At 37.7% G+C, this 20,721-nt stretch overlaps 1 protein-coding gene and 1 long non-coding RNA gene across 2 annotated transcripts in view; one reads left to right on the forward strand and one right to left on the reverse strand.

Moving 5' to 3' along the window:
- Oxct1 (3-oxoacid CoA-transferase 1) overlaps positions 1 to 20,721 on the reverse strand; it is a 141,052-nt gene that overhangs the window by 94,186 nt on the left and 26,145 nt on the right. The window contains exons 6-7 of the mRNA XM_048368417.1: positions 19,461 to 19,567; positions 18,179 to 18,239 (exon numbers count right to left, since the gene is read on the reverse strand). Of these exons, the coding sequence (XP_048224374.1) occupies positions 18,179 to 18,239; positions 19,461 to 19,567 (168 nt within the window). The remainder of the gene's footprint in view (positions 1 to 18,178; positions 18,240 to 19,460; positions 19,568 to 20,721) is intronic.
- LOC125367719 lies at positions 7,495 to 10,129 on the forward strand. The gene is made up of 3 exons (XR_007214134.1): positions 7,495 to 8,205; positions 8,270 to 8,384; positions 8,612 to 10,129. It is a non-coding gene; the product is annotated as an uncharacterized LOC125367719 (long non-coding RNA).

Here is a 20,721-nt window from a genome sequence, read left to right on the forward strand (position 1 = left end):
TCTTTCTGGCATTCATAAGGGAAATCAAATTTAAAAAGTAACAATGGTCAGATACCAAGCATAAACAAGTCAACCATATATTCTACATGGAAGTAAACAAAGGGTACTTCAGGGTCCTCTCAGCATAGTAGTCTAGAAACTGCCAGCTTACCCACAATGAATGATTTCCTGCTGAACCTCATTCTCACAAGCATTTGGTGGTGTCATTGTTCTGGACTGTAATTCTAACAGGTACATAGTGGTATCTTCTTATTTACATTTGCAATTTCCTAATTATATATGATGCAAAGCATGCATATTTTCTTTTGAGTATTTCCTCTAGTAAGGTATATATCCAAATATTTTCTGTTTTGTAATTAAGTTATGTTTTTCCTATTGTCAAGCTTTAATAATTCTTTTTATAGACGTAATATCATTTTTTATCAAATACATATTTTCCAAATATTTACACTAAATAATGTCTTTCACAAAACAGTAGGTTTTTATTCTAATGAAACTCATCTTTTTTCTTTCTTTCGTGGATCATACTTTTAAAGTTGTATCTAAAACAAGCATCATCATCTAGACTTTTCTCCTGTACTTCATAGAAATATTATAGTTGTATGCTTTACATTCAGATCTATGTTCCATTTTGAGCTATATTTTGTCAGTTTTTTTTAATAGAAACTATGAATACAAAATAAGGGAGAAACAGAAAAAAAATAGTGCTGAAGTGACATAGATCTGCAGATCAAGTAACTGCAGAAGGAAGAGAGGTAACCAGCTGGAACTGGTGCTGTGAAGGTAAGACACAGAGCCCAGACCCCCACTGGCAGTGGTATCAGGCAGCCAGTGGTGATATTCCTGAGGCATAGAATAAAGCTTCATGGAGAATAAGAAACAAGGACCAGCTAAAACAGGACACTTTGTAAGGATGACTGTGACTCTGTAAAGAACTGAGACCTGTATTAATTTGAAAAGTCCCTCTTTAAACCTAATAATGTGGGGCTGGGGATATGGCCTAGTGGTAAGAGTGCTTGCCTCGTATACGTGAAGCCCCGGGTTCGATTCCCCAGCACCACATACACAGAAAATGGCCAGAAGGGGCGCTGTGGCTCAAGTGGCAGAGTGCTAGCCTTGAGCAAAAAGAAGCCAGGGACAGTGCTCAGGCCCTGAGTCCAAGCCCCAGGAATGGCCAAAAAAAAAAGAAAGAAAGAAAGAAAGAATTAGGCTTGTGTTCTACCATTTGAGGCACACTGGGAAGAATGATTCTTAAAAAGGAATTTATAAATAAGACTTTACAACAACTTAAAAACATCCACTCTCAATACACAAAGAGAATGAAAAGAGAAACAACAGAGTTCTAAACCTAATAATGTTCCTTGCTCTGTCTGATTTGTTCTAGCTTTCCTTTGATTAGTATTAGCACAGTATATCTTTGTCCTCCTTTACTTGTAATCTTTCCATGTCTTTACACCACATGTGCGATTTTTCTTAGGCAATGTACAATTGGTTCTCACTGGTATCTACAAAAGGGGTCTCCATCTTTTTGATATTTAGACCATTGACAATAAAATAATTATTAACATTGTCTTTATGCTTTGCTTTTTTTTTTTTACTTTTTTCTCTCTTGTAGTTTCATTTTTAAGAACGATTCCATTTTCTCTCCCTATCTTAGCATGCCAACTGTCTGTTTCTTTTTACCTTTTGTGTACTGATGGCACTTGACCCCATAATATACACTAACAACTAAACAAAGTCCTTTCCAAACAACGCTCTGCTGCTTCACAGAAAATAGAAGCTGATCAAAACACACTATTCCCCTCTTCCCTTAAGGAACTATTAGCCTTCCTTTAACTTGAGGCCAGCCTTGTTATCCACAGAAAGCTCTGGCTGTATTTCAGAACAGTTACTTTTCTCCTCAACTTGACAGAAGTAGGAAAATCAAGCCAGACTCCTAAAGATGAGACTCACCAAAATATGAAGCCCTCCCGAAATCAGCCACCCTGGAGGTTTGAACTCTGGACCTTGTCCACACAAGCCTCCCACAATCTACCCAGTTTTTATTACAACAGGACAGGCTCCCATGGAGACTATGCTCCTCAGTCCTCCGATCTGGTATTCAGTGATTCTGTAGTAGCCTTTCTCTTTCCAGCTTGGGAAGCAATGTTTTGCCCTATAACATCAACTTTCTGACAGATCTTTAAAAAAAAAAAGAGCTGATTTTCATTTTGATGAGCCATGTTCGCTTTTGTGAGGCTGGGAGGGATGACTTCCAAGCTCCTTATACATTGTTCAGAAAATTTAAAGTACTTGTTTTTTAAAGCATGATCATTTCTTCAAAGTCTTGTTTTTACACTGTTTACCTGGTTTGGGATGTAGTAAAACACAATTTAGCTTTTGAAATAGGAAGGCTCTCATTCTATAGCTTTTACGAGATTATCTTGTATATTTTTTTATTTTTTTTTTTTTTTGCCAGTCCTGGGCCTTGGACTCAGGGCCTGAGCACTGTCCCTGGCTTCTTCCCGCTCAAGGCTAGCACTCTGCCACTTGAGCCACAGCGCCGCTTCTGGCCGTTTTCTGTATATGTGGTGCTGGGGAATCGAACCTAGGGCCGCGTGTATCCGAGGCAGGCACTCTTGCCACTAGGCTATATCCCCAGCCCTATCTTGTATATTTTGAAAGGTAATAGTTTATTGGATGGTTTTTAATTCTGTGTTAATGGAAGTATTAGTCCCAGGACTATAGTTAGTTAACTGGAAAAAAAAATCAATTAGGCAAAGCTCTACGACTCTGCCAATAAGGAGGCAGTAAATCATATGAAGGTATTGGCACTGTAAAGTGTAAAGGCAAAGCCACTTTAAAATACACCAACCATCTTTGCTTGTTCTTCCTAACATAAGCACTAGAGGTAAAACTGTGATCAATCCTGATCTTTCCTCCTAACTGGCTCTCTTTTCTTAACGCTTTTCCTTATCCTCATTTCCCCTTCTAAAAATAATAAGGATAATAATACCTACCTCAAAGGGTTATGAGAATTATGACTGAAGTTTGTGTTTTCCATTAAGTACATGGTATAAACAGCACTTCTCATCACTTTTGTTATTGTTATTTTCATTGTTATTAGGCTATAAACAACTTAATTTTCTCTTAGTACTATTGAAAATATTGTTATATTCTCTTTACTTGTACATGGTATAGCAGAACTATTCATCTCCTACTTTGGTCCATTTTACTGACTTCAAAGTCTTGGGAATTCATTTCATATAGAAAGCTTCCATTCATTTTCTCTATCTCCTTATAAAACCTAATCTTCATCAATCTAGACATAAATGTTGCCCTATGCATTAAAAATGTGAATGAACAAAGAAGAAATGAGAATATTTTGAGTTCCAAAAGCACCGAAAACAATATATAAACTTAAAAAGCAGCTGAAAGTCTCCTCTTTACAGCAGGAGCTAAGAAACAGAACTGCTTTTAAATTTTTATCTAAGGATTTTTTATTTCTAAAGGTCTAATTCTACCTCTGAAGTGCTGATTCCAAAATGAATGAGCTTGATAAAAAAAAATTCTCAAACTGAGAGAAATTTAGATTGTACCAAAACTTTAAAACTCTCTACTGCTTTCATCCTGGAATTTTTAATAGTTAGCCTGTATTCATCTAAGTTGGGTAATGATGAACATTGCTTCCCTAAGATTATTTTGTCTGTGGCAGCAAAGCTCTTCCAAAATTTAAAACAAAATTTTCAATAATAGAAGCTATAGTTACATATAGCATGTTGAAAGTAGTTACAACAATGATATAACAATTGTTTCCATAACATAGAGTTCATTTCATTTAGCATCATCTTATGTGTTCATAAGGGTATAGTTATTGGGACCTTGTGATCCTCTGCTGTGACTTGCCTAAGCCTGTGCTAATTATTCCCTATGAAGGAGACCATAGAGTCCATGTTTCTTTGGGTCTGGCTCACTTCACTTAGTATAATTTTAACTACTTTCAACATGCTATGTGTAACTGTAGCTTCTATTATTGATGATCTTCTTGTATCCCCTTCCTGTGGTTGTACCTACACTATCTCTGTATCTTATGTGAACATATTGGAAATTGTGTATATTGGTATTAGAACTAGGATATTGAAAGGGAATAACAAAATCGAGAGACACGGGGTAAAAAAAGATAGACAACTACAAAAGCAATACTTGCAAAACTGTTTGGTGTAAATGAACTGAACAACTCATGGGGGGGAAAGGGAAAGGGGAAGGGGGAGGGGGGAGGGGAAATGAGGGACAAGCTAACAAACAGTACAAGAAATGTATCCAATGCCTAACGTATGAAACTGTAACCTCTCTGTACATCAGTTTCATAATAAAAATTTTTAAAAATAAATAAAACAAAATTTTCAGCTAGAGAGAACTTTTTCTAGTGTAAGACAAAACTTGCATCCCCCGCCCCAATTTAAGGAAATTAAATATTCTTAAAATGAATGGCCTAGCTCCTTTACACAAAACATACCGAGAAAGTGGAAGGGTTCTCCCATCCTGTTTCTCTTCTCTTGCAAGGGAAACAGATTTAGAATTACTTTCAATTATCTACCTGAATATGGAATTTATTTCCAAGTGAAACACTGAATATTATCATTGAGCTTCAAAAGCTGAATCAGACAGGTGATTATGCACTGTGGTATGGTTTCTCCACGGAATGAAACAAAGCAGGAAGCCATTACTTCCTAACAATCCTTCTTCAGTTCTAGTCTTTCATTATTCCTCCCAAGTTAACAACTGTTTGACTATTTCATCCAAATAAAAAACACAAGATACTTTTTATGATTCTGTGAATATTCAACCAGGCCAAACTTTCCAAAGGAAGCAGTGAAAACGCACCTGCTTCCTTACATACAATTTATTTATATCAGGATAGGGGGATCTATCCTGAGGAAATGTGGAAAGTATCTATTTTTAAGCCTCTGCTCCCTCTGACCTGAGCAAGCAGTGGTGTCCTGTGCTTGAACATAAATCATCAACGAAGAGCTAAGGTCTTCTTTATGCATTTGTTCTATTACCTCCAAAAAGAAACAGATGCTAATTTCATTCAAAAGGAGGGAAAACAGATGTTCAATATGAGCAAGTTTTATCCGGAACAAAATGATTTTCATTCTAAACCAAAATATCTTCTGAACCACAGTATACAGAAATTAAAAACATCATTGACTCAGACTCAAAATAAAGCATAAAGACAAAAGAATCATCAACCTTTCAGTGTGTGCATCACAAGTTAATGAAATAATAGATTTAGAAGGCTTTGCCCTTCCTTCAAGGTATCCATAATATCCACTGAAGCCATTATAGTTATTGCTTAACATGAAATATCAACGTTATTTGGGTTGACTTTGGTGGAGTTTAAATATTAGTTAAGTTAGTAAAGACTGCAATCAACAGTATTTTTTTTTAAAAAACTAAGTTAGGTTTTTCTTGATTCCTATGACTTGAGAAATTGGGGTTACTGTGCAATTTTCATCCCCTAAAATTTCAAGGTCTTTGGAAGATGGGTAGAGCATTACTGGCTGGTGTGCCTTGCCAGCTGTCGTTCATGGCACACATCAAGTCTTTACCACCCTCTCACTGAGAACACAGTCATCAAAGAGCTGTTACTCAGGAAGAACTAACGTGAGAATGGAGAACTTTAAAGTTTTTGAAACACATTCAAATACCTTATCCTATTCATACTCAAAACATAACCATAATGTAGCCAAGTAAGAAGGAGATGCTATGAAGAATAGAGTTCTAGAGTTACTTGTTCAATGTCACAAAGCTTGTGACAAGCAAAGATATATTTTCTTTGTAGTCATACTAGAAATTGAATTCAGGGCTTCGTATTTGATAGGCAGCCACTCCATCAATGGAGCCACATCCTATGCCCCTTTTGTGTTGTTTGGGGGATAGAACCTCAATTATGCCAGAGGCCCACCTGGACCATGGTCCTCTTACCTAACTATGCCCCCTGAATAGACGGCATTACAAATATGTACCACCATCCAGCTAGAGGTTGAGATGCAGTCTTACTACCTGTTTGCTTAGGCTGGCATGGAGATCCTCCTGATCTACCAGATCAGAAGCATGAAACACTATATATCGTGAAAAGAAGTGATTCTTAATCTCAGATTTTGAAAAGAAGCGGTATGGAGAAAGAAAAGAATGGGAGGGGAAGAGAGAAGAGTGAGAAAACAAAAGATGCAAGAAAAAAGAAAGAGAAAATTATGACTAGCCTCAAGGCTTAGTCCAAGACCTTATTTCCCTAAGTGATCCAGGCCATGACCCTAACTCATCAAATCTATGCAGATTAGTCCCAGTAGACTAACTCCCACATAAACCTCTCCCTGAGCATTACATATACACATCATCGCACCTGTAACATCACACAGCATCTTAAAAATCCAATCCTACCATTGCCCTGAACTCATCTAAAATCTACTGCTCCTACTTCCCCATTTCAGTGAGTGAACTACTGATTAAGCCAGATGTAGGAATTACTTTCATTTTCATTGTCCCTGCAATCCATAACCAAGGCATCAGCAAGGTGAGTACTTCCCCTTCTAAAATACTGTGTTCTGCCTCCACTCCATCACCGAAGATCAAGCCACTATCTATTTCCCACCTGCCCCACAACAATATTCTCCTCACTGATCTCCTTGCCTCCCTCTCACCTCTGGAAAAATCCATCCTACATAAAACACAGAAGCTAAAGTGATAGCTCTTCCACTTGTACTAGTTTAAAATTTAAGTTCCTACAAAAGCACACATGCCTACCAACATTTTCAGCTTCCAGTAACTCTTCTTGAGGAGTAATTCAAAAATAAAGCCTCAATACTGTTATTGCAGCTGGCAAGTGACAGGTAGAACATGGAAAGATTTAAGCTGTCTTCTAGGTGTCCTCTTCTTTTATCCATGTCTCAATTTTATCAATTCTAATACTGTAATAAAACCACTTCTCTGACTTTACCTGGTAATTAGAGGATCAAATGAAATGCTCTCAGGGGAAGCACTTTGATGAGCATAAAAGTACTATGCAAACAAGAGCATATAAATGCATGCTACCCAGAAACTTCTTACAAGAAAGATGAACTGAGTCAACTGAGATAAAATAACTGACTTTTTTTAGAATACACTTTAACTAGTTCAAACATTTTCTATTGTTTAGAAGGATTGATTCAAGACAAAAAAGTTCATGGCTAACCTGGTTAACTTCCTACTTGGACACTTGCCATTACAGCAAATAAGAAATCACCAGGGCTGGGGATATGGCCTAGTGGCAAGAGTGCTTGCCTCGTATACATGAGGCCCTAGGTTCAATTCCCCAGCACCACATATACAGAAAATGGCCAGAAGTGGCGCTGTGGCTCAAGTGGCAGAGTGCTAGCCTTGAGCAAAAAGAAGCCAGGGACAGTGCTCAGACCCTGAGTCCAAGCCCCAGGACTGGCAAAAAAAAAAAAAAAAAGAACAAAGAAATCACCAGCCAACACTTACAAATGTGTTTCTGACTAAAAATGAAAACAGGCATCTAAAAGCCAGTTTGGAAAGCTGAGAAAATCAGCTTCACCGTCTTCCAAGTCTCATACCATTTTTCTCCTTCTCCTCTCTCTCTCCATCATGCAAAAGGGTACAGATGGAAGACCAGGACTATGGTTCCTTCCAAACTGCAGGACACAAGAACACTCCAACCCAGGAGTCTCTGCTAGCCAAGAGCTACCACCATAGGCCAGACACTGGACAGGCAGGAGTTGATCTTCACCTGGCAGTGCATCTACATTCTCAGGAAATCAGCCCTCAAGTTTGTGGCACGTCAAACAGAAAAGGACAGATCAGGTACTTTCAATAAAATAAGCCTTCCACGGCAATTAGACTACATACAGGCCAGATTTGCTGCTAGAGACATGGAGAAGTTACAGACATTGTGACAATCAGAGCTGGCCAACAAGTTGCAATCCATAACCTCCCTCTTCTCATGGGTACCCAAACGGAGGCCTACAATATCAGTCATTTCACTGTCTCGACAGAAATTATTTTCAGACTGTTATCATTATTTTACTTCAATTGTGCTCCAATTCACTGGTTATATGAGAAATAACACCAGTGGCATTTAATGTTCTCAGACTTCAGAAATTAAATTATGCTTTAAACCAAGAGTCTGCAAACTTTCTTAATGTAACCAGCAAGTTAATATTTTAGGTTGTATGATCCATAGACTATCATATACTTTTCTCCTAATGTAAACAGCAAGTTAATATTTTAGGTTGTATGATCTATAGACTATCATATAATTTTCTCCTTATATTTATTTAACAATCCTCCTAAAATGCAATCCTATTTTTAGTACTTAGGTGGTACAAAACTAATAAACCATCTTGGTTGTGTGTGTCTTTTTTTTTTTTGGTGTGTGCCTTTTTTTTTTGTTTTTATTATCAAACTTAATTACAGAGATGTTACAGTTTCATACATTAGGCATTGGATACATTTCTTGTACTGTTTGTTACCTCCTCCCTCATTTCCCCTCCCCCTCCCCCTCCCCCTTTCCCTTCCTCCGCCCCATGAGTTGTTCAATTCATTTACACCAAACAGTTTTGCAACCATTTAGGTTGTAAGCAGTAATAATTGTGAACTCAAAGTATTGAGAAAGGCAGTTATGCACAACTTGAATCAGGCTTTCATTTAAAACAAGTCACAGTACAGGGAAAGATCAACACTGGAAGCCAGGAAACAGGACACATGTCTGACTTCCCAGCTATGTCTGAAGCACAAATTGGAGAAATGAGATTCAGGCCAATCTGTACATAACTGTGAGACCTAACATGAAAAATAACTAATTCAAAATAAATGGGGGCATGGTTCAAGTGGTAAAGCATCTGCCTGGCAAAAAATAGTTAATAAATTAATTATTGATGAATTAGTGGGTTGATCAACTAGTTACAACTCAACAAGCTTCCTTCTCCTTCTGAAGTAGAAACACTAGGTACTAGAAAAAGACAAAGAATGTGCCCTATTTTTCATAGGGGAAAAAAATTCTGCCCAGATCTTTTTTCTTTGCCTCTAGGTGGTCAAGAATAAATGATGCTTAACGAGAACTAATGAAGTGTCACAATATACATGTTTATGGTGACATTTAAAAGCTTAGATTTGTGTAGCACAAGTTGCTAAAACACAGATTTGTGCAACTTCTAAAACTATATACAAATATGTACAAAGTCAAAAGGCCAAAACTGGCTAGAATAAAATCCAGCAATCCAGTCACAAGGGATATATTATTAAAAACAACTTTTTCTTTTAGTATTTCTGTACTGTAATAAGAAACTACCAGAATTGGGGACAGATAATGGCATGGAAATGCCATACTTGCTGGAATTGGTGTTTCTGCCCCACAAGGCAGTACAGTTCTTTGTCCCTGAGATAATAGGCCTCTCTCATGAGGTAGCTGCATTGTTACCAGGCAACAAGAAATAAAATGTCAAGATTAGCACTTTGCTTAATATATTTTTATCATCGATGAACCATTTTTCTATTTTGTTCTTCTTCTCCATACAGATGTCATTAAGCCAAGATTTACATTTAGTAATCTACAGGAGTATGCCAAAAACTGTAATTAAGTAAACACCAAGCATTCACCAACTTTATCGTTATAGATCTATTAACATTATACTAATTCCATTATTGAAGATTTTTAAAAATTTTTACCAAACTACTTAATTACAATATTTCTTCATTTATATCAAACAAATCTAAAATTCCATTCAAATTCAAGGAAATCAATGCTCTTTAAATACTTCAATACTTGGGAACAAATAGCATCAATCAGTTCATCTAGTGGAGTTATATGATATTCAAATGTTTTCTACCAAAGCATTTGATACCTGGCCAAGCTTGAAGGATAGAATTTACAGATACCCCTTTGGGTTTAGTAATCAGTAGGAAAAACAAAGGAAATATAAGAGCTTAAATGAAATCTTATAAATGAAAAGTTGTAAAGGAAAAAACATAAAGATGCTATACAATTCAACAGGTTTAAAAACCAATAAATGATACATATTTTCTTTTATATGTGGAAGTTAGCTCCAATTTATAAATATGTATCTACACGTAAGCACATATACAAGCCCTATGCATACATACACAAACAAATAAACTAAAGTACGGCATGTGAAGGGGAAGATTTGAACAGTGTAACTCCTTTGAACAGCTTATAGTCTAACAAAATGAATGTCAAAAAGCTGGAATGTGAGCTGAGGGTGAGAGGTCAAGGGAAGGAGGCCAGACAAATGGAGAAAGGAAAGGTGAAAAATGCAGTCATCTTACTCAATGTACATATGTGAAAATGAAAGTAGGTAAAGTAAGGGAATAAGTGAAGTTGGGAGAAATGAGGGAGAATGATGAAAGATGTGACAGTGATCAAGATGCATTAACTCCCAAATTAAGACCCCTTTCCCAATGACTTAATGATAATAAAAAAGGAAAGAAAAAGTAACAACATTGATCAAGATGCACTGTACTCATAAACTGACATGTTGAATTTTCATGCCTTTGTACAATAACTAATGGTTAAAAAAATAAATTTTAAGTAATCTGTGTGAGTGATGCCTTACTCTCTCCATAATCATTTAGTAAGGCTCTCAAGGCTCAGGGAGTATTGGTTAGAGGGAGAAGGTGCTTCCTTCTTTTGATATGAGACAAATAGCTCTCCTTCTCGTCTCTCCTTTTTAACTCACTTGGTCCCTGCTGGGAAATTCAGGACGAACAGAAGAAACTTGCTGGCCTCATTTTTCTGGCTAACTGAAGCAGACAGCTTCACCAGGCTAATGTTTAAGTACAGTAAAGGACATTTCATATTAAGTTTCAGCATCATGTCACCTTTGAAATTTCAGCCATTTCGGAGATGTTCATGTGAATGAGTTGCACACAGGTGTAAGCAGTTGTTCACTGTGTGTGAGGTAAAAAATGATGATATATCCAGACCATCAGAATGAAAGGTTTCCATGGGTAGTGATTGATTTCTGTTAGGTTTTGTTTTTGTACTTTCAAGATCTAGAAAAATGCCTGACACATTAGATTTTCTGAGCTTCAGTAAACTCTTCTTTAAAATGGCACTGGGTACTTTTCAAAGTAGCATGGAGTAAAAAGGAAAGGAGATGGGATACAGGGGTGAGTAGTGAACCTACTTCTAAGGCTCAGAGTCATTGGAGTTGGGGCTTAGGGAGAGGAGCATGCACTCTTTTCACGTATGCGTGCGTGTGTGTATGTGTGTGTATCATAATCCTCTTCCACAATAAATGTTTTTGTGCACAGATACTGGAACTTGAACTCCAGGCCTAGGCTTTGTCCTTAGCTTTTTTACTCAACACTAGTAGTGCTCTATTATCACTTGAGCCACAGCTCTGCTTCTAGCTTTATAGTGGTAAGTAGAAAATAAGAGTCTCATGGGTTCCAGTTTCTGGTCAGGGTCTGGGTAAAGGTGTGGCTGGCACCATGTCCAGCTACGAAGGTGGCAAGAAGGCCCTGAAGCAGCCCAAAAAGCAGGCCAAGGAGATGGAAGAGTAAGACAAGGCCTTCAAGCAGGCTCAGAAAGACAAGCAGAAGAAACTCGCAGAACTGAAAGCAAAGGCTGCAGGGAAGGGCCACTGGCCACAGGTGGAATAAAGAAATCTGGCAAAAACGAAGCTGTTCCTTGAGATGATGGTGACCCTCGATTCTATTCCCATTAAACATCTGGATTTCCTGCACTAACATCTCTGCCACCTATAGGCACAATGAAGTTTTGCTAGGACTCTATGAACATTAAGAACAACCTTCCAAAAAAAAAACAACTCCTACAGTGGCTCAATCTCTGGTTTGTCAGCCATTGTGTCAGCCATTCCCACCTTGGCTATACATTTAAGGTAAACTCAGCCTAGATTACTGCCACAGTCTGTTCTGTGTTCTACGCTTAAATTCTGTATCATCTTGAAGTTAAACTAACTCATTTAAAAGAGAAAAAATAAGTCCCATGGACTTTCCTACCCTGGCCGGTTTGTAATTGTGATCCTTAGATCTCAGCATCCAGACTAGCTAGGATTACAGGTATGAGACAGCAGTACCAAGCTCCATAATAAATATTTACAAAAATTAATAACATCATTCTCACTGCAGTCTTCACCTTTCCTTACCCAGTAAGCAGAAGCAAAGCATTTCTGCTTGGCAGGCTGGCAGATGTCTCTCTAATTTTTTCAAAACAAGTGATAGAAATTAGCCAGGTGCTGGTGGCTCAATCTGTAATCCTAGCTACTCAAGAGGCTGGGATCTGAGAATTGCAGTTCAAAGGCAGCCAGGGCAGGAAACTCTTATCTACAATAAATCACAGAAAAAGCCAGACATAGTAGAACACTAGCCCTGAGCAAAAAGAGCTTAGTGGCAGTGCCCAGACCCAGAATTTAAGGCCCATAACTGGCAAAAAAAAAAAGAGAGATAATTTGCCAGGTATTAGTACAGAACATAGGAGTCGCAATTCCCAAGGCTTCTCTATTATAAACATCACCCAAAAAAGTATTAAGGTATCACTTTAAAAAATTTTTCCATGTACCCACACCTTATAACCTAATATTACAAAATAATAAACAAATAAAGAGAAGGAAATTGGTAGAAACATTTTCCTGATGGTAGTTATCTCTGGATAGAAAGCAAATTTTAATTCTTACACTACACGGGTTCACAGAGGCTCAATTTACTATGCCTCATAAAACACACTGGTCACATGTATGTAACATGTATGCAATTAATCATGTGCTATAAATAATTCTTAGGCAGTTACACCTATACTACAATACAAATGCCATAATAGAAGTAATTGTATTTAAGTTGTGATTAGCAGTACATGTATTTTAACTAAAAGCTGAAGATAACTATAATAGTTGAAAGGACTTTCTGTAAATCTTTGCTGTCTTACAATACAAGCCATGGAACAAGTGTGACTACACAAAGAACACCACACTAGCCATGTTATTTTGGTTACAGGCAGCCTAGGCAGCCTTCGGGGGCTGAGTCAGATGACCTTTCCTGACAGTGCATGCCTGCCAAGCTGCTGGCAGGAGACAAAGCATCAATAGTCTCCTGAGTGAGGCACTCCTGCCCCTCCTCCTACATTTTCTATTATAAACTCTTACCCAAGAGAGAAAAGCCACTTTCCAGACAAAGCCAGGACAGTGAAGTATGCACACAGGAGCTGGCAGGGAAGCTCACAGACAGTTGTGAGGTTAAGAAGAATTCACCTGAGAAAGAACCCCATAAGCCCACTTCCAGAGACTCAGCTGCCTGCATCTGCCCCTTATTCATTACACACACGCAACACAACACCAGGAGTCATTCTGTCTAATTCAGTTCACTGAGAAGCCATCACCCACTCAAAGGGAGGCAAGTCCAGAAATAACACTGTCTAGGCTGAAAACAGAAGCATCTTTGTAACATGTGTGCCAGTATGTATACCCATTTGTACTGGTTTATTTTCTCAAGTAACTACCCAGTTTCTTAAGAAAAGGAGAAAGACACAGCCAGAATGGATTATATTACAATGTAGAGAGAAGCATACAAATGGCCTGTGGTTTTGAAAAAGATATGTGATATTCATATTGGTTTTGCTAAAAAAAAAAAACTAGCAGTACTTTATACTGAAGTACTAGAGTAGGCATAAATCATCACATTTAGGGAAATATGTGAGGATCAAGAGGCAACGGTGTAGGATAAACAAGAGCCCAAGAGAAAGACTAAATGAATCCGCAGGACTATTGCTCAGGGATAATGGTTTTCTCAAGGTTATCTCCAAGGAAGATGTCACTGGTAGAAAAATCAACTGTAATTAGAGTGACCAAGAAAGTCTGGTGATAGTGGAGAGGTTGAACAAAAGCTCTCAATCTTGCTTAATTCTAATAGAAATAAAATATGCTATGTCTTCCATGTCCTTCCAGACTTTGACCCATTATGATGATCTGAAGTATTCCATGAAACAAAGATAAGGACAGAGGCTATGCAATCAATATTTCTGTGGTTCTGTTCTCATTTGGCCTCACTGTATAGTCTTGGGTCTGTCATTCAACCTCTCTGATCCTTAAAGTACTCATCTCTAAAACTACGATAATTATGGTTCTTACCTCATAGGACTACTATGGAAAAAAAGTTAAATGCACATAAAGGCTCAGCGGGGACTGATACAACTGTGACCATTAATAAATCTTTCTTTGATGGTAGCTACCATTATGGTCAACATGTAGCACCCAGAGGACTAAGAAAATTATTAAATAAATGATCTCTCAAGATTCTTTTTAAATACCATCCTTCAGACCAGTTCATAATCATCCATGGCAAAGAGATTAACATAAAACAGAGCAGCACAGGGCTAGAAGAGAAATATCATAATATTCTGGAGGCCAATGCAGACAACCGTGTGTAGGACAGACATAAAACAAGAAAATGGAGGTCCAGGTTACTCAGTGAACTCAGAATAATACAAAAGACAAGTTCCATATCATAAAATGGACAACCCAGACATCATCAATTCCACATTGTTTTCCACTTTTGAGAGCACCATTCTTCTGTCTGCATAGGGTCCCTTCTACTATAAACATGCAGAGACATAAAATTATAACAACCCCAATGCCTAAATATCTGTTTCTCTTAAGTTCCTAAACAAGAATGTCACATGGACTTTATTTTAATTCTTTTAACTTACCGCTGTCAAATAAAGTTTCCTGCCAAAAGCCATAATCTCTCAAAATAAATAAACATGACATCAATTTCTATACTGATCAACACAGCCATCACTAGGCCCCGCCCCCCCAAGAAAACTAGTGAAAACTTAATCTGTGACTAATATGACTGAGGAACTAAATTTTTATTGTATTTCTTTTTTTTTTTTTTTTTTGCTCAAGGCTAGCACTCTGCCATTTGAGCCACAGCCCACAGTGCCACTTCTGGCCGTTTTCTATGTATGTGGTGCTGGGGAATTGAACCCAGGGCCTCATGTATACGAGGCAAGCACTCTTGCCACTAGGCCATATTCCCAGCCCTTGTATTTCATTTTAATTCATTTAAATTTTTTAAGTCACACTTGGCTACTGGTTACCAAAGGGGCAGTGCAGTTAACTGGGAGTGGATATGTAAAACACTTGGTTGAAAGGATTCTAATGTATGTCTGGACCTAACAGGATACAGTGCTTGGACAGGCCAGAGATTTCAGTGCTGGGACAGGAAGGGGCAGCCTTTCTTTTATGTGTAGGCTGAGTTAAGGAATTTCCTCTTCTCCTGCACGATAGAGCCTCTCTATTTAAATAACTGGAATTGCTTTTCTTTTCTCTCTCTCAAAATATAAGACAGGGGGCTGGGAATATGGCCTAGTGGCAAAAATGCTTGCCTCAGCAGTATGGAGATTCCTCAGAAGGCTAAACATAGAACTCCCCTATGACCCAGCAGCCCCACTTTTGGGTATCTATCCAAAAGACCACAAACAAAATCACACTAAAGCCATCAGCACAACAATGTTCATCGCAGCACAATTTGTCATAGCTAGAATCTGGAACCAACCCAGATGCCCCTCAGTAGATGAATGGATTAGGAAAATGTGGTACATATACACAATGGAATTTTATGCCTCTATCAGAAAGAATGACATTGCCCCACTTGTAAGTAAATGGAAGGACTTGGAAAAAGTTATACTAAGTGAAGTGAGCCAGACCCCAAGAAACATGGACTCTATGGTCTCCCTTATAGGGAATAATTAGCACAGGTTTAGGCAAGTCATAGCAGAGGATCACAAGGCCCAATAGCTATACCCTTATGAACACATAAGATGATGCTAAGTGAAATGAACTCCATGTTATGGAAACAATTGTTATATCACAGTTGTAACTACTTTCAACCTGCCATGTGTAACTGTAGCTTCTATTATTGATGATCATCTTGTATCTCCTTCCTGTGGTTGTACCTACACTATCTCTGTATCTTATCTGAGTATATTGGAAACCGTGTATACTGGTATTAGAACTAGGAAATTGAAAGGGAATACCAAAATCCAGAGACACGGGTAAAAAAAAGATAAAAAACTACAAAACCAATACTTGCAAAACTGTTTGGTGTAAATGAACTTAACAACTCATGGGGCGGGGGAGGGAAACGGGGAGGGGGGAAGGGGAATGAGGGACGAGGTAACAAAAAGTACAAGAAATGTATCCAATGCCTAATGTATGAAACTGTAACCTCTCTATAATTCAGTTTGATAATAAAAACTTTTAAAAAAAAATGCTTGCCTCGTATACATGAAGCCCTGGGTTCAATTCCCCAGCACCACATATATAGAAAATGGCCAGAAGTGGCGCTGTGGCTCAAGTGGTAGAGTTCTAGCCATGAGCAAAAGGAAGTCAGGGACAGTGCTCAGGCCCTGATCAGGTCCAAGGCCCAGGACTGGAAAAAATATATATTTTTTAATATATATTTTTATATATGCATATATATATGTGTGTGTGTGTGTGTGTGTGTGTGTGTGTGTGTGTGTGTGTGACAGGCTCTTCCTACTAGGAAAAACAGATTTTCAGAGAACGTCCCCCAAAATAAAGTATTCTGTTCTTTGTACTCAGAGAAGAAATGTCGATTTCTGTAGCTTTAGAGAAGTATGCAAAGTCAATAAGTGTTAAGATATTAATTATTTTAAACTGTATTACAGCTCTTTCTCCACTAATACTACAGATATGAGCCATGGAGAGATCATTAAAATGGTTCTATTAATGAGAAACGGAGATTACACAGAGAAAGTAAACATTGTCCATGCTTAATACAGGAAGTATACTAAAGATACTGGAAAAAAAATAACCATGCCCAGGATGAAAGTCCCATATCCCCCCACACTGTGAGAATCATTCTCTTCATCTCCCTCCAGAGGAACAGAACTCTGATATTTGATTATTTCAAACATACCCCTTAAGTACCTCCCTGAATCACCATTTCAGCTAGCTGTTGGATGAATCAAAAGATGGAACACACACACCACCATCAGGTGAAATTTCCAGAACGTATCTCCTCATTTCCAGACCTCAAACTGGGTTCCTCTTAGGTCTTTTTAAGGGAAAGCAACCTCAAATTTCCATGAATACTCTCTTGCAATATTTTGAAGTTGCCTTTGGCATTCAAATAGGTCTGCAGTATCTAAAACGTCTGGCCTTTGGTATAAACAGCTATTTCCATCCATTAATTCCATCTGGAATTATTCAAGCCTCGCTCACATCCCGAGATTCTCAAAGAAGCAGTCAGTGCCTGAATTCAACTGTTAGGAGCAGAAGCATGTTAAAGTGATAACATGTACCACTTTCTTCCCTTAAAGTATTCATAGCAGCCAGGCACTAGTGGCTCATGTCTGTAATCCCAGCGGTTGAGGTGGCTGAGATCTGAGGATCATGGTTCAAAGCCAGTCTGGGAAGGAAAGTCCATGAAACTTATCTCAAATTAATGACCAGAAAAATTAAAGTGGAGCTGTGGATCAATGAAGTAGAGCACTAGCCTTGAGCAAAAAGAGCTGAGAGACAGCACCCAGCCCCTGTGTTCAAGCCTCATGACCGACTTAAAAAAAAAAAAGAAGAAGAAGAAAGAAAGAGAGAGAAAGAAAATGAATTCACAATAAACCACCTCAGCAACATAATAAAGTTCCACTGCTGTGATTTGTATTTTCTTGAAAATACATATATCAAAATGTGGGAATGTGTGTATATGTTTAGGTATGTTTAGGTAGCATCATACTATCTAAAGTTGTCTAAGTATACATTATGATCTTTACACAGTAATGAAATTTTCCTAATGCATTTCTCATATGAAATCCTATTATGAAGTGATACCAATTATGCATCATGCAATTTTGATCCCATTTTACTCAAGCACCAAAGATCTTTTATAAGTTGGGCCTACAAGTGAAGCCACAAAGAAATACTCTAGTGAGATCCTATATGGCTACAAGGCTCTCATTCTTCATACCAGTGACTGCATATTTAAATACAATCCAAAAAGGAAAAACCAAAAGATGTCATTGCTTGTCCTCCAATAAACAAATGGGCTGATACACTTTTTCTTAAGCTAATGACTAAGTTCAAATTATTTACGAAGAACAAAAAAAAAAAAAAAAGAATTCAGAAACCATCTCCTGTCTTACCTCTACCACAGTGGTTCGCGCAGCTTTGCACATGGGCAAGTTGAAATTCCTTGCGGTTTTCCTGCATCACACATAAGGAACAAAGGAAGAGAGGAAAGAGGATGAAAATGAAGAATCAGGGTGAATTATGAATGATGAAATGGATGCCACTGATCAAGATGCATTGTACTCATAAATTGACATGTTGGTGAATGGAGGAGTCCGAAGCTCTTTCAGACCTCTGTACAAGATGTCTCATGAAATATGAAAGAAACCAGTATGCTGAGAATCTAGACCACTTGAGCACTGTGCAGTCCTCATTTCATGCCAAAGCTGAACAACTATCAGCACAAGGGTAAGGCTTCCATTTTCCCCTGTGCAGTAAGGCAATCGAGCACAGGATAAACTCCTGGGCATATTTTTAATAACCCAAGAATCCACTTCCACTTACTACCACATAATTCTACCTAAACTTTAAATACATATTACGTACTTATGTATAAGCAGATTATATATATACACACATATGTATGTGTACACCAATATGTCAAATAAAGCAGACATGTGGTAAAATATCCCTAGTAATTGCAAAATATAATGTACTTAAAGAAAAAAAAAGGCTGAATTCAGCCAGGTGCTAGTGGCTCATGCCTGTGATCCTAGCTATTAGGAGGCTAAGATCTGAGGGTTACAGTTCAAAGCCAGCCAGGCAGAAGAGTCTGTGAGATTCTTTTCTCCAATGAACCACCAGAAAAGCAGAAGTGGTTCTGTTGCTCAAAGTGGTAGAGCACTAACTAGCCTTGAGCAAAAAGAGCTTACCAGGCCCTGAGTTCAAGCTCCATGATTGACAAAAAAAAAGAAAAAAAGGTAACATATAAATAGCAATATCAAAAATTTAAATCATATATTATCATACTTTCTAAGATAATACCTAGCCATGGCTACTAAAATACACAGGGGAAAAATAATAATTACATATGACTATGTATAAGAAGACATAAATCTAATGTTTCACATGTAATGCAACATAGATATCAACCAATCACAATCAGCCTGCACAAACACCAGTTAGAATTCAGAAAGGCAGAATTGCACCCACAATCATATGTACTTATTATGCAGATGATTATATATGATCAATGATCACAAGCTATTGTTAAAATGACTATTTCAATAACAAATTCACTATGATACTCTTTTTTCCATCATGATTTAGGAAATATGGACTTGCTGACATATAAAACGCAACAAACATACACACATACACACACATATACATACACTTTTTTTAATATCACAATACCTGAAAATCACATTTCCTGCTTGGTCTGCTTTCCAGGCTTTCACTAAAGCAAAATCTCCTGTAATGGCTTCTTCCAAAATAAAGTGCTGGCCTTTAAACTCCCTTACCTAAAGGAGACAAGGAAGGCACCATCAGGTATTTTTGTATAGGCTTTACTGTGATATTCACTCTCACAGTCAGACAATAGGGATAGAAACATAGGGTCTCTGAGTCAGAAGAATCCCAACAGAGACTTCTTAAGAGGCATTAGGCAACTAAGACTTTGTCAAAATGATCAAGTGGGAGATTGAAAGAATGTCTGCAAAGGCCCAAATGAGTTGGAGAAAGAAAATTCTACATGCTTGAGCAACAAAACAGACTGTGTTAATATTCAGGTTATTTTTGTGTGTGTATGTTACATCTGGAGGGTGGAAAATCATCTTTTTCCTTGTACCCCAGAGGAAAAAAAATCTATGGTAAATTATAGGATATGGTCTATGATTTTGTTCATGAAAGTAGTTATAAAAATAGCTATTATCCTCATTTTCCTGTGGTCTCTAACTACCTTATTGAGATTCTGAACTGAGAATTAGCAAAATTGATTTGAAGAGGAATGACACAGAATATCTTCCTACTCACAAGCACAATGTATGTCCCTTTTATTGAAATTTTCATTCACCTCTTCTAATATTTTTTATCATTTTCTCTACAAAAGCTTTGTATACTTTTCTTAGGTTTTATTCATGTACACTTCATGCTTCCTTCTAGGAAGGTTGCATTTTATTGCATCTTTTCCTCTGTCATTACTAATCTAATGGAATACTGATTTTTGTTTATGCTTATTGGCTTTTAACAAGACTTTGAACTTTGGGGGAAGACACAAAGCAAAACTCCATCTTGGTAAATGGTTCCCTTTTCATGTTAGGGGATTTGTCTCTGAGAATTAAGCAAACGAAAGCTAAGCAATCACCATGGATGCTGTAGACCCATGCACAGGCTGGAGCTCAGTAAAGGTTCAACTCCAATCTCATTCCCACTGCACCACCTAGTGGAAAGAGACTGCATGTGTTTTAGAGAAGGCTTGGCTAGACAGTTTGCTTCTGATGAGGGTCAAACCCAGGATCCTGTGTGTATTAGACAAGCACTCTCTTTTTAAACTTTTTTTTCAAATTTTTATTATCAAACTGATGTACAGAGAGGTTACAGTTTCATACGTTAGGCAATGGATACATTTCTTGTACTTCTTTTTAAACTTTTTAAACTCTGTATTTAAGCAGAAATT

This window comes from Perognathus longimembris, chromosome 19 (genome assembly GCF_023159225.1).
Source record: "Perognathus longimembris pacificus isolate PPM17 chromosome 19, ASM2315922v1, whole genome shotgun sequence".
In the NCBI taxonomy this organism is placed as follows: Eukaryota; Metazoa; Chordata; class Mammalia; order Rodentia; family Heteromyidae; genus Perognathus; species Perognathus longimembris.